We start from the raw sequence: 14847 nt of genomic DNA, 5'->3' as shown, positions 1-14847 counted from the left end.
ATACGTGTGCATAAGTATGTGTGTATGTGTCTGTATATGTATGTGTATACGTACAGGGGTTGGACAAAATAATGGAAACACCTTTACCTCAAGATGATAATGCCCCAATCCATACAGCTAGAATTGTTAAAGAATGGCATGAGGAACATTCTAATGAAGTTGAGCATCTCGTATGGCCGGCACAGTCCCCAGACCTCAACATTATTGAGCATTTATGGTCAGTTTTAGAGATTCAAGTAAGACGTCGATTTCCACCGCCATCGTCTCTAAAAGAGTTGGAGGGTATTCTAACTGAAGAATGGCTTAAAATTCCTTTGGAAACAATTCACAAGTTGTATGAATCAGTACCTCAGAGAATTGAGGCTGTAATTGCCGCAAAAGGCGGACCTACACCATATTAAATTATATTTTGTTGATTTTTTAAGGTGTTTCCATTATTTTGTCCAACCCCTGTATGTGTACACATATACTGTATGTATGTGTATATGTACTATGTACTCTTTTTTTTAATATCTTTATTCTCTCACAGGTGTATTTTGGGAATCGTAGTAAATATTCAAGGCAGAGTGTTTCACAAAAATGACCGCTGTTGTAAAATCACTGTTGATTTATTTGCGTTTAAATGTTCAGGTTCTGCATGTAACACCAGTGGACACAATGGGTTCCACACCAAACCTAGAATGAGACTGAGATGAACTGGTCCTAAAGCAGGACATGGGGGCTAAAAATTCAGATAAGATGTAGCCTAATGTTATGAAGCAGGTTTGGAAGCACTGTGGGATTATTTTAAAAAATAAATATTTACTGAGGTAAAAGACAAACTATTTTTCAGATTAAACACATTTTTATATTATTTTACATTATATTTAATACAAAAATCTGCATGTAACATGGTGAAAAGGAAACAAAAATTACACACTATTTTTTTTAATATATATCTTTTTATTCTCTCACAGGTGCATTTTGGGAATTGAAGTAAATATTCAAGGCAGACGATTTGACAAAAATGACCACTATTGCAAAACTACTTGTGATTTATTAGTGTTTAAATGTTCAGGTTCCGTATGTAACACCAGTGGGCACGATGGGTTCTACACCAAACCTGGAATGAGACTGAGATTGATGAAAAACCCACGTGTGGATTAGAAAAACAACACATTGAACACAGTGTCTTTATTTAGAGTCTATAGAAGACTATTTACACACGTTTACACATCTAATGCACTGACACCTAGAGAGATTTAATGTCCATATTTGGGTCCTATTTTTGGACCCAGTATTTTATTATAAATTCATTAATTATGGGATGGATAAGAGGAAGAGTCTAACTTTTTTTTTTCTTTGCGTTTCTCTGAGGTCATCATTAGGTCTATCCTGGGGGGAAATATGTCTACATTGTAATGTAATGTAATGATATGAAAATTTCATATCATGGTTATTGTGACCAAAATTATCACGATTATCATTATTATCACGGTATTGTTGAAATTGTGCTCAAAATGTTCAAAAAGTACTAATACACACTGAAATAATTTAACCAAGTTGTATTTTGAAAAAAATAAAAAACAACAAAAAACCAAATGAAATAATTGGCACAATGTACCTTCTGTTGCAGAAACATTCAAATATTAACCCTTAGTGGTCTGAGCCTATTTTGGCCGTTTTTCAGTCCTTTTGATTTTGCCTTTATATACTATATTAACAAATGTTTACTATACCCATGTTTGGGGTCTTTCACTTTAACCTACTATGAAAACACAAAAGGCCAGAAAACACAAAAAAATACTGTATATAAAATCCGATTCGAAAAATTTATATAATTTATTGCATAAATAACACACAGATGCTTAACGAACCTTTTCAAAGACTTTAAAAGTGAATATTGGTTCCAAATATTAAAATTTTAATAAATTAAACCTATACTCAAATATTTGACATAAAAGCAGATCTTTACATAGGCGTTTTCTCCGGAAAAGTGCAGTAATCAATCAAGGTTATCATGATAATTAGAATTTAAACGGTAATACTAACCATCTGCAATTTGCAGTTTATCGTTATACCGGTAATTGTTACATCCCTAGTCTACATTTACCTTTTATTTTTGGATCTAAAAAGATGGAAAAGTATGTATAATGTTTGTATGCGTCCCATTGCTGTGATGTTACAGTCAGCCAAAACATCCTTTCCCTGTCCCTCATTATTACTTTATTACTTTACTTTTACTCAGTAGTTTTACTCAGTAGTTGCTCTTGTGTTTTTCTTCTAAGATACTGACATAGAAATCCTTTTAAGGTCTTCTCTTAGTCTAAATGTCTTCTCTAGTCTAAATGTCCTCTGTTAGTCTAAATGTCCTCTGTTAGTCTAAATGTCCTCTGTTAGTCTAAATGTCCTCTGTTAGTCTAAATGTCTTCTATCTCGGGACACATGTGATATGTAGTAGAGGGTGAGTAAACCCTCCCACCAGACTGTGGAATCTGTGCATTCGTTTCCTGTTCCAGTCCCAGCGATAGAGCGGTGTGGGTTATCTGTTTACGTCTGTTTACGTCTGCCGCTGTCAGGATACATCCTGTCTGGACCTGACCCGTCTCCTGACCCGTCCTGACCCATCTGTCCTGTCTTGTCTCATCTGTCTCTCTGTCCGTCCTTGCAGATAACCGGGAGGGCTTCTGTTACACAGAGGTCCTGACCACGCTGTGTCAGATGACGTCCAGTAACAGGAACATGGTGACCAAGTCGGAATGCTGCTGCGACGGCGGCAGAGGCTGGGCAGTAACTGTGAGCTCTGTCCTCTGCCTGGAACCACCCACTACAAAAAGATGTGTCCTCTGGGACCGGGCTACACCACCGACGGCAGAGGTAGGGTCCTGCTCAGGGGGCGGGGCTTTAAGTCTGGTCTGTTTACGGCAGAGGTAGGGTCCTGCTCAGGGGGCGGGGCTCTAAGTCAGGTCTGTTTACGGCAGAGGTAGGGTCCTGCTCATGGGGCGGGGCTTTAAGTCAGGTCTGTTTGCGGCAGAGGTAGGGTCCGGCTCAGGGGGCGGGGCTCTAAGTCAGGTCTGTTTACGACAGAGGTAGGGTCCTGCTCAGGGGGCGGGGCTTTAAGTCAGGTCTGTTTACAGCAGAGGTAGGGTCCTGATCAGGGGGCGGGGCTTTAAGTCATGTCTGTTTACAGCAGAGGTAGGGTCCTGATCAGGGGGCGGGGCTCTAAGTCAGGTCTGTTTACGGCAGAGGTAGGGTCCTGCTCAGGGGGCGGGGCTTTAAGTCAGGTCTGTTTACAGCAGAGGTAGGGTCCTGCTCAGGGGGCGGGGCTTTAAGTCAGGTCTGTTTATGGCAGAGGAAGGGTCCTGCTCAGGGGGCGGGGCTTTAAGTCAAGTCTGTTTATCACACTTCATCCACTTACAGATGAACTTTGAACTGATGCTTTAATACAGAACTGCTTTTATTTAAATACTGCACAGGCTGTAGAATAGAATAGAATAGAATAGAATAGAATAGAATAGAATAGAATAGAACCGAAGCGGACCGGACTGGACTGGACCTCCGCCTCCACCTCCGCTTCCACCATATGCATCAGGTGAGAGGAGGAGAGCGTCAGAGCCCAGGCAGAGGGAAGCGGGCGGGGCTTTGGAGGGAGGAGGGTTGTTCATGTTCAGATTTTTACTAAGTGCTGTGAGAAATGCCACATCGGTAGGTATAACTTTAATTGAACATAAACCCAGTGTGTCCATCCACTGTCACTGATCCAACTCCATGGGTTTTACTGGGGAATCAATGTAGAAGATGACAGTGTTTCCACGGTAACTACGGAGCCTCTGAACGTCCAAATATGATCATATCTGATGACCATGAAAATTTGAACTGTATTTGACACCAATTATCGACATGGATTGATAGGATTAATGGATCAACAGGAATTAAACAGTTTAGTTCTTTATGGGTGAAAAACAAAACCCAGTATTTACCTTGGTTTTGTTTTTCATCTCTGAAACATTACAGTTACTGGAAAAGAAACAGTTTGTGTGGAGTGGGGTTTGGGTGTAAAAGTTTAAGAACAATCTCTCTGGTGCTCTTCACTTTGGGGATTTTATTAGTTGCATGTTTTTCAAGAAATCTGAGGCACTCAGGGGTAATAAGTTCCAAAGCCTTTAATAACTCTGGGCCGTTCAGTCATGCATCAGAACTGGTATTGATCATCAAGTCTCTGCTTTTAGGAAATTCCTCTCTAGGAGTTGTGGAATAAATAATTTTAGGGATGCACAAGAACTATCCGCACTGATAATTATTGGTCCAATATTGAAAAACATGATATCATTCAGATAATTCCAATAATTAAAGTTTTCACCGATAAATACAGCCCATAATAAAGTCCACTTACAATCTAATCTAGAGTACAAAATGAATGTATGTGTCGGTGTAGAACACTGGTGCAGATCTGTGTGAGATCTGTGGAGATGTAGCAGTAGCAGGAATTATCCAGTACTGTCCTGGAGCACAGGAGCCCCAAATATGGACCTGATGGAGATCTGCTCCAGGTGCTGAGAAGATGATGCAGGATTTCAACCCTGTCCTCAATAAACAGGAAGAACAGCAACAATATAAGTGTTGAGGTATGGAAGTAAATCTGTCTCATCAGATTTTGAATTATAAAAGCCATTGAATTTCTTGCGCTGAATTTTTTTGCACTGAAATTAAGTATTTGAATTTTTTGTCTCTGAATTCAACTATGTTTATAAATTTAGAATTTTAAAAAATCAGATGCAAAACATTCAGATGCATAAAATTCTGAAGCAAAAAATTCAGACGCAAAAAATAGTTCACACACCCAGAACACCAAGGATAAGCAACTGATTCTGTCTCAAGTTGAACCGACAGCCAGTCAATGAAGTTACATTAGGTTGGTCATGTGACACCAATGCAGGAAGACGGTCAGCACGGATGTGTGATCTGAATTTTTTGCATCTGAATTTTTTATTCTAAATTTATGAACATAGTTGAATTCAGAGACAAAAAATTCAGATACTTCATTTCAGTGCAAAAAAATTCAGTGCTAGAAATTCAATAGCTTTTATAATTCAAAATCTGATGAGACAGATTTACTTCCATATTCAGGCCTTGCCCAAAGTTGTGTTCTGTAAATATTCACATCTTTTCAACATTAATAACATGTAAACTTACGTTCAGCCAGCAGCAGTAGCATGACTTCAGTTTTCTGCCACAAAAACTAGTATGTTACAGTGGTAGAGAAAACCACTGTGGTACCCCATGGTGTGTAAAACAGAAAGGTAATGAAAAAAAAAGAAAAGAAATGATTGCACGTCTTTGAGATATGAATATTGCACACGCCTATACATATATATATATATATATATATATATATATATATATATATATATATATATATATACACATCTGCTCACACCGGTGTATGAATGTTTGGTGGTGGTCGCCTCCGTCAGTGTGGTCAGCTGTGGATACAGATGTTGTTTAACACCACCTGAGTGTGAATGTGTGAGTCAGTGAATAATGGTACGCGCTTTGAGTATGCGTTCATAGAAAAGCTATATAAATCTAATCCGTTATTATTATTACAAGTGGTTACAACCTCAAAATGAGAATCAATCAATCAGATTTTATTTATAGAGCGCCAAATCATAACAAAAGTTATCTCATGATACTTTACATGTAGAGCTGGTTTAAATCAGACTCTTAGAACAACTGCAAATTTCAAGTAGAAACAACTGTTTCGATGACGCTATTTATGTTCTACAAAATAATTGTCAACTTAACTAGAAAAGCACTTGGAGAACGCAGACCTCCGCCAAGGCTGATCAGCCCCCTCCCTCCAAGATCACCACCAACATTTAATCATTTGTTCCTTGTGCCAGTATCAACACTTCCTGAAAATGTCATCAAAATCTGTCCATAACTTTTTGAGTTATCTTACCAACAGACAAACAACCCCGATGAAAACATAACCTCCTTGGCAGAAGTAATGAAACTATTTCATTAAAATATTTGTTCAAATCAGATTCTTACAGTGTCAAACATCATAAGGTCAACACATTTTGTTTTATGTAAACTAAGCTTGCTGTGCGGCACCACTTAAACAAATAGAACTGCTATAAAAGTTTATAAAACATGCTTTTTCGGCATTTATTTTTGGGTGGTGGCCCATAAAACAATCCAAACTTGATTTTTAAGACACACACTAACTGACTTGAAATAATAAAAGAATTTGAAGAATGGGAACTACTGTTGTTTGTTATCAGTATCAGTTACAAGAAGCAGGAAGTTATCGGTACTGATTGTAAAAAAAAACAAACAAAAAAAAAACAAAAAAACAGTTATTGTGCATCCCTAATATTTCCACCAGTTATTCTGGAATAATTTTCGTCTTTTTTTTTCTCAGATATTGATGAGTGTCGTGTGATGGGGAACCTGTGCAAAAACGGCCAGTGCATCAACGCCTTAGGTTCCTACAGCTGCACCTGCAAACAGGGCTACACCACTGACATCAGCGGCACTCAGTGTGTGGGTAAGAGTTACTGGGTCTTTATGGACTCCTGTCCCACCACGTCCACCTCCTGTTCTCATTCCTGCTGTCTAGTAAAAGAAGCCAGAGCTACGTGGGTGGACCGCCCACACACTCCTCTGAATCTGTCCATCTCATCAGCTCCGCTTATGGAATTTCTGTCTGCGCGCTCAAACCCTTTTTTACGTCTCTCCCTCTTTCTTTTTCCTCTCCCTTTAGACGTGGACGAGTGCATACAAGCACCAAAGCCCTGTAACTTCATCTGTAAGAACACAGAGGGAGGCTACCTGTGCTCCTGCCCCAGAGGATACATCCTGCAGGAGGATGGGAAGAGCTGCAGAGGTGACACACACACACACACACACACACACACACACAGCAAAACCACAACCTGTCAACACAAAACAGCACTTAACCCTTTAGAGTTCACTCATAGCAGCTAAAATTTACTTAGGGGGGTCAAATGAGTGGCCATTTTTAGTCAAAAAAAAAAAAAAAAAAAGTTCTAAGAAAAGCATACAACTGTGTTGAAATACATTTGTGCACAGACTGCTGATATTATTTGACAGTGGAAGCTATATTTTCAGAAATATTGGATTTTGAATATGGTATAATAGGGTTAGGGTTAATATGGTATAATAACCCTAACACCTGGGGTGGGGGGGGCATTGAAATTAATAAATTCAGTATAGAACAGAATATAGCACAGAATATAAAATAATAACACAGAATGGAAGAAAATAAATTAGAATAGAATTCTTAAAATAGCAGTAGAAAGAGCATAATAATTGGTGGACGGACGTGACATTACCCATGATGATCTGGTCAGTACCAGTACTTTATTAGTAATAAACTTATATACTTATTATTGCTAATTCTCCTCTTATTCATAAATGTTAGTATTGTGGATCTAAAACAATAACAGTTTATTAAAAACACAAAATGTGTCAGTGGGCAGATGTGACATGGTTGTTACAGATCCCATCATACTGATGCTCGGCAGCCATGTCACCGTTTCCACAAATGATCCCTGTGCAAAAACTAGGATTAGAATTATTTATTGTATAGTTTATCATCATACTAAAGAGTAAATAACAATATAGAATTGTTATTTCTTTATAAAAATGTGTATTATTAGAAAACTGTTGATTTAAAAAGTGACGTGTGACATTCTTAATGTATGTATTGGCGTAACATAAGCAGGATGGATCAGCACCATACTCCATATTGCAACCTGTAAAAATAAAACATGATATGTAGTATATAATCTGGTAAGAAAAATTGGGGAATCTAAAATAATAGAATATTTGTTTTTCAGGTAAATTCAGTTAAAATATAACTTGGCCATTTGTGACATGAAAATATAGCACAGGGATTAAAGTTCTCCGTCACCACGACAGATTTCCGTCAAATGGAAAAATTGAGGGGGGAAAAAAGTCATACTGAAGTAACTTCCCCACGTGTTTCGCGGAGTTCAGTCAGTACCGCGATCCTGCCCTGAATCTGCAGGTGTTTAACACAGGCACGCCACGCACAGGGGGCTGACAGGTTTAACAGTGATGATAATAAGATGACTTCTTTATTTTATGTCGGGAGGAGAGATTGATGACTATTTCTCTTTGGAAGGAAACGCTGCTCATTCTGTGCCTCAGAAACACATGGACAAGTTCAGCTTTACCGAAGTTCAGCCTCCAGACACTAACTTTAGTTTAGTGCTAACAAGTAGCTTTCATTATGAAAGAACCACAGTGAAAAGGGAAGAAGACAGAACTGATCTACATGTACCTTCATGTTTGGGTTCATAGCTTATCTCCTCTTGCCGGTATATGACTAGTGTGTGTGTGTGTTTGTGTGTATGTGCCCTTCCCGTGCGTACGGATGTGCGTGCCGCGGCCTTACGCGGTTACGTGCCCGACTGCATAGGTGCTTTATTTTGACCGGTTTAGCATCTTATTTCTATCTGTGTGGTACAGTACGAAGATAAAATTGAATGAATGAATAACACCATTGGTATTTGCAAAGCCACTGTATTTTAAATACCCTCAGAGAGTATCTGTAACGGAATATAATTTCTGTTTCAGTTGACGTAATTTCTTCCAATCAAAAGAGAACATGATATTGGCGGGAGGGAGGGGGGGGGGGGGTTGTGGACGCAGGTTTGACGACGTACATGTTATTTTGGCTAGCATATACGACATCATGGACACGTTTGTAGAGGAAGGTGCTGAAGTGGTAACTATTGAGAGAGGCGTGAAAAATAGATGGAGGTGGGCGTGGCTTGATGAGAAGGGAGACGATGGAACTCCACTTAGATCATGGTGCAAAAAAATGAAGCAGCCTCACTCATTTTTGCAGTAAGGTTTTCTTCCAGTTATTATTTTCACTTGCTTCAAAAGTTTTCATACCCTTTAAAATTAACCAGAGAGCACCAAAATTGACCTGAAGCTTTAAAAATTTTCTGGGGGAGGGCCCCCAGACCCCCCACCAATACCACTCATGACATGTTTTCTATCCATGTTACTAATCTTCTACACCTGTACACTCTCCCATTCAGTGTGTTTTACAGTATTGCCAAATTTGACTATATAAACTTGTATGCTATAGTAGTATTGTATTGCATCATTTTTAATAGTGGCCAATGATTTTGACCAGAAGAAAATTTTCAGTCAGATGAAAAATTTTTGCTTTAATCCCTGATATAGCATTAATTGTGATGAAATTGGACATTTTTGACCTGAAAACATAGTTCATATGACCATCAGCATGTTGCAACAGAACTGAAATCGTGTAAATTTGCATAACTTGCATTTACCAACACAAAATTCCTTTGGGGATTCACTCGTATTGATTTCTTATGCACAAAGACAGAAATAAGACCTCTAAGCAAATTTTAGCCGATAGAAATACCCTAGAATTCAACATTTTAACCTTGGTGTGTTAGTGGAGGACACAACAAGACTTTATTACTTTTGTGAAATAATAAAAAAAAAAGTTATTGTTATGTAGAAAATCAAGGCTAATGAAGTGACCGTATTTGGTTCCTTGCCCATAAGTGGCAAAAAAAGAAAAAAAAAATCCAGGAAGTATGTATAAAAAAATAAATACAAGAAAAACCCATGAAAGGGGAAAGGAAAAGGCATTTTAGAACATTAGAACATCACTCTGATACCATTAGACCAGTGTTTTTCAACCTTGTGGGGTCGTCTGGAATTTCTAGTAATTGATAAAAATAAAATAAAAACTTACTACTAAAAAATCTGTGTTGAGTTGACAGAGCCAATCCCAATCCATATCAGACAAACTGGTTGTGAAACTGCAGCACTGTGGTTCTGTTATCTGACAAATGTTCATTGTGGTCAGTTTCAGATGCTGCAGCTCTTTCATAATTCATAGTTTTAGTTCTTGTTTGTTCAGTATTAATTGTCAGCCTTGTAAATCCAAGCTGGACTGACTGTACATATCCTGACAAAGGAAAATCCAATTCTCCCTTTGTGCTGTGATCTACACCTGGCTTTACTGCCTCTGTCCATAATATATATTATATAGACTAAATGTCCTCTAAGATTAACCTGGATTTGAAATATAGGATAGAAAGTATTACAGGATCAAAAACATTGATTTTAGCCACACACACAAAAAAAAAAGTCTGTTTTGTTTTAACATTTGTGATGTTAAAATGGAGTCAGGAGTAAAAAAAGGTTGAAACCACTGAATTAGAACCTGTATTTGGTCCCATTAGAACCTTCCTTTGTTCCCATTAGACCCCCATGCGTGCTGGTCCAGACCCCTGTCCACATCCACATGAGCCCTTTGAACGTCATTCCTTACATTAGTTCCAGTACTTCATGGAACCGAACAAAGCAGGTCCACTCACTGTTTTCATGTACAGGTGGAACATACAGACCCTAGAGACCACACTGGACCTGACAGACCCTGGAGACCACATTGGACCTGACAGACCCTGGAGACCACATTGGACCTGACAGACCCTGGAGACCACATTGGACCTGACAGACCCTGGAGACCACATTGGACCTGACAGACCCTGGAGACCACATTAGACCTCAGACTGGGAACTCACTGTCCTCACTTGAACTGTTACTGTCACTGTCCTGTAATGTGTGTGGAAATGACCAAAAATAGTCACTTGCCTGATAAAGGGTTAACTTAAGTGTAGTTTTCTCTGTAAAATTTGTAATTAATTCGTAACTTTTCTTTGAGTTTTTAGCTTTTTTTTTTTTTTTTACAGCTTTCTGATACGAACACAGTGACATATGTACTACCTGTGGAGAACTTCTGTCCTTCAAAATAAGAGCACATTTAATTAAAAGGAATTACGCTGTATGTTTGTTAACGTTTGATCTCATCTCACCTGCTTCTTGAGTAATAGATAGATAATTATTCTATTATCAGGTTAAATGGAGATTAATAATAGCTAATTAAATAATGATAGTTTTTCAAGTCATTTTCAAGTAATTAGATTTTTAAGATGTAAACAGGCTAAATTTCAATGAAAGCATTCTTTTTAGATAATAATAATAATAATAATACATTTTATTTGTAGGTGTCTTTCACCGTTCGAAGTTGTTGAAATAAATAAAACACAATTAAAATTACACACATACATGTATATTTACTGAAATAATACTTGCTGTGTAGCTACACTCACACACACACACACACACTCGTTACCGTCTCCCCCAGACTGTGTGACATTGCGCATCTGGTTGTGTCTGTGTTAATGGGGTTTGTTAGTGCATCTAAAACATGCGCTGATGGTGTTGACTTTGTTAGTTCTCTTTCATTTTTATTTACCACAGCTTTCGTTCTTTAGTTCCCCCCTCTGCAGTAACACCCCCCCGCAGTACCCCTACATGTTTCCGCTGTCTGGTTCATTTGCAGTTCATTTGAAGGTCAGTGACTGTAGAAGGACTGGAATTTGAGTCACAGACAAAAGCAGTCTGCGTACAGGACTGGAGTTTGTAGAGTTCAGAAACTCTGGGTAGATTGGGTTGGGATTAAGCCTTTAGTTTTTTAAAATTATTATCTTAGTGAACTTCTACATACGGTTATATTAAGAGTGCAGCAGATGGAATTATGGTTTTATATTGAGTCCTTCTAGTTTGGTTTTTAAATATTTGGATATGTGGAAGGACGGAAGGAAGGAAGGAAAGAAGGAGGGAAGGAAAGGAAGGAGGGAAGGAAGGAATAAAGGAGAGAAGGAAGGAATGAAGGAGGGAAGGAAGAAAGGAGGGAAGGAAGGAAGGAAGGAAGGAATAAAGGAGGGAAGGTTGTAATCTCCTCACACATTTGAACTAGGGCTGCACAATATTGGCAAAACTTGTGATATGGGTGTACAGTATTGCGATAACAATAATATTGCGATGTTTTTTTGTTCACCTAAAAAAATACCATTTTCATCTACTAAGAAAAATGTTCCTTAACAATGTTAAATTGAGCCAATTGTTTGTATGCTGACTCAATTATTTATAATTTTAGACCAAATACTGTATGACTACAATCAATTAGACAGTTCTGTCCAAGAACCTGGTGAAGCTGCGACCACAGACATTCAGATACAAACACTGTCAAATATTTTGTCATTTTATTCACATATAACAATGTGTAAATGACATGAATGTATTTCATAATAATAAAAGTGACAGAGTAAGAGCTTTAATAAAACAATATTCCATTACTTGCCTGGTGTGGTAAATACTACATATAAAAATACGATCTTTAAATATAAGTGTTCAGGCCTTCCCCAAAGTTGTGTTCTGAAAATATTCACATCTTTTCAACATTAATAACATATAAACTTGTATTCAACCAGCAGCAGAAGCATGACTTCAGTGTTTTTTTCCAGAAAAACTAGTAAGTTAGAGTTTTAGGGAAAACCACTGTGGTACCCCTGGTGTAAAACAGAAAGGTAATGGAAAACTAGAAAAGCATTTGAGCACTTGAGTTAGCTTGTTAACAGACTAATAAACAAACTAAAACCCCCCATTTCAGGTTATTGACATTATTGTTACAGGATAGTTTGTAAATGTAAATATTTTCAGAATTTAATGTGATTTTTTGCTCTAAAACAAAGACAAAAATTTGAAGTTGTCATTATTTATAGGCATAATGTAAGATTTTTTTTTTCACATCAAACCGAGAAGAAAATCTGGAGTCATTCTTTGTTGTCGGTTATTCTGCTGTTGTTATTTGACTGTAGATCATATTGGTCTGTATGTGGAACCGGAACTAAAATGAGTTCCACAGCCTTGACTGTGGAATTTTTGCACTTTACAAATTCATCCCACGTGCCCATTTTTCCAAATTTTAGCATTCAACCACAACTAATATCTTTTATTTATTTATTTATTCATTTTGTACTTTGCAAATTCATCCCTGGGGCCAGATTGGAACCTTTGGCGGGCTGCATTTGGCCCCCTGGCCACATGTTTGAGACCCCTGCTGTACATGCTCATCCTAGTGGCTGTCAGCGGTGCTACAGGGGTGTGGGTTGAACATTTCTGCAGGTCGTTTACGTCCCTTGTGTTTTTGTTTTTCCTTTCAGATTTGGACGAGTGTTTCGACTAAACAGCACAACTGTCAGTTCTTGTGTGTCAACACCATCGGTGGATTCACCTGTAAATGTCCTCCAGGTTTCACGCAGCACCACACCGCCTGCATTGGTAAAGAACCCCCCCACCCCCCCCCCCCTCTTTCTGTCTACTTGCCGGGCTCATAAAACACACACCTGTCGAACCTTCACCGACCCTCGCTCTGAGCTAATGGACTCCCACTGATCTTATTAGGCCACACTAATTCTTGGACTCAGGGCCGCTTACAGATGCTTTGTTATGGAACATTGCAGGAGGTTACCATGGCAACCACAAGTGTTTTTTCCAGACCATAAAGCAGCTCTAGTGACAGCATGAAATGAGAGTCACATAAACTGTGAAGTTTTGACAAAGTAGTTCAGAGTAGAGATGACAAAGGAGGCTAAGAATAGAATAGAATAGAATAGAATAGAATAGAATAGAATAGAATAGAACAGAACGAAATAGAATAGAATGAATAGAATAGAATGAAATAGAAAAGAATAGAATGAATAGAATAGAATAGAATAGAATAGAACAGAACGAGATAGAAAAGAATAGAATGAATAGAATAGATAGAATAGAACAGAACAGAATACATTACATACAATAAAACAGAATAGAATAGAATAGATCTTTATTGTCACAGGAACACTGAAAATCCATTTTGCAACAAAAAATAATTAGTGCAAAAACAAAAGACTGTATAAGAATATGACACAAAATAAACTTGAATGTTTGAATGTTTTAATGTTTATTCTAATTAATGACAGTGATTTCATTTTTAAAGGACCTTTTAATCATTGTAGATTCTAACAGCAAACCCCGCCCCCCAGCCAAAAAGACATAGATATTTAGTTCAACATTATATTTATATACTTTATATACTACTATATATTATTATTATATTTATATATTTACTACCAACGTTATTGTAGTTTCCACTAACATAAAGTCTCATATATGTAATCGGGCCAGTGCTAGTGTTGGCTGTTATTCCTCCTGTCTGAACCTCCTCTGTCCTCTCTTCGTAGACAATAATGAATGTGCCTCGGACCCGAACCTGTGTGGTTCCAACGGCGCCTGCCAGAACACCCCCGGCAGCTTCAACTGCGACTGTCAACGGGGGTTCTCATGGACCCCAGTGGACAGAGCTGTGAAGGTTGTGACATCAGCAGATACGACCACAACAGCCACTGATTTAAGGCCTGATTTAGTCTAACGGTAGTTTTATGGTTTAATGTAACCCTGACAGATATGGACGAGTGCGACGGTAACCACAGGTGTCAGCACGGCTGTCAGAACCTGGTGGGCGGGTACCGGTGCAGCTGTCCACAGGGTTACCTGCAGCACTACCAGTGGAATCAGTGTGTTGGTGAGTACACACACGTGTTCTGTCATCAGCAAACGGGCCTGTTCATCCACATGTGCACCACAGACTTCTACATTTTTAGAAAAAGAAATAACAATGGTGGATTTACCTACTGCTGCTGCATCCCCACACACACCACACCCCCGTTGAAAATAATATAAGTCAGGGCTGTCAAACTCATTTTAGTTCAGTTCCACATTCAGCCCAATTTGATCTCCAGTGGGTCGGACCAGTAAAATAATAACAGTGAGAAAAGGAATATTCTATTCTGATTGGGTTTACATCTACAAAGGTTTCCTTACAAATCTGAATAACATGAAAAACTTGAATTGTCTGAAGAAAAACAAGTGCAATTT

The 14847-nt window shown here is 38.3% G+C and overlaps 1 protein-coding gene across 1 annotated transcript in view; it reads left to right on the top strand.

The window, feature by feature from the left end:
- Positions 1-14847, top strand: part of LOC115417119 (fibrillin-1-like) — a 169175-nt gene that overhangs the window by 144673 nt on the left and 9655 nt on the right. Inside the window, 9 exon segments of the mRNA XM_030131109.1 lie at positions 2651-2764; positions 2767-2856; positions 6407-6532; positions 6749-6871; positions 13095-13108; positions 13110-13212; positions 14154-14252; positions 14255-14281; positions 14375-14494. Of these exon segments, the coding sequence (XP_029986969.1) occupies positions 2651-2764; positions 2767-2856; positions 6407-6532; positions 6749-6871; positions 13095-13108; positions 13110-13212; positions 14154-14252; positions 14255-14281; positions 14375-14494 (816 nt within the window).

This window comes from Sphaeramia orbicularis, chromosome 3 (assembly GCF_902148855.1).
Source record: "Sphaeramia orbicularis chromosome 3, fSphaOr1.1, whole genome shotgun sequence".
NCBI lineage: Eukaryota > Metazoa > Chordata > Actinopteri > Kurtiformes > Apogonidae > Sphaeramia > Sphaeramia orbicularis.
This window is presented reverse-complemented; position numbering and strand designations above follow the sequence as displayed.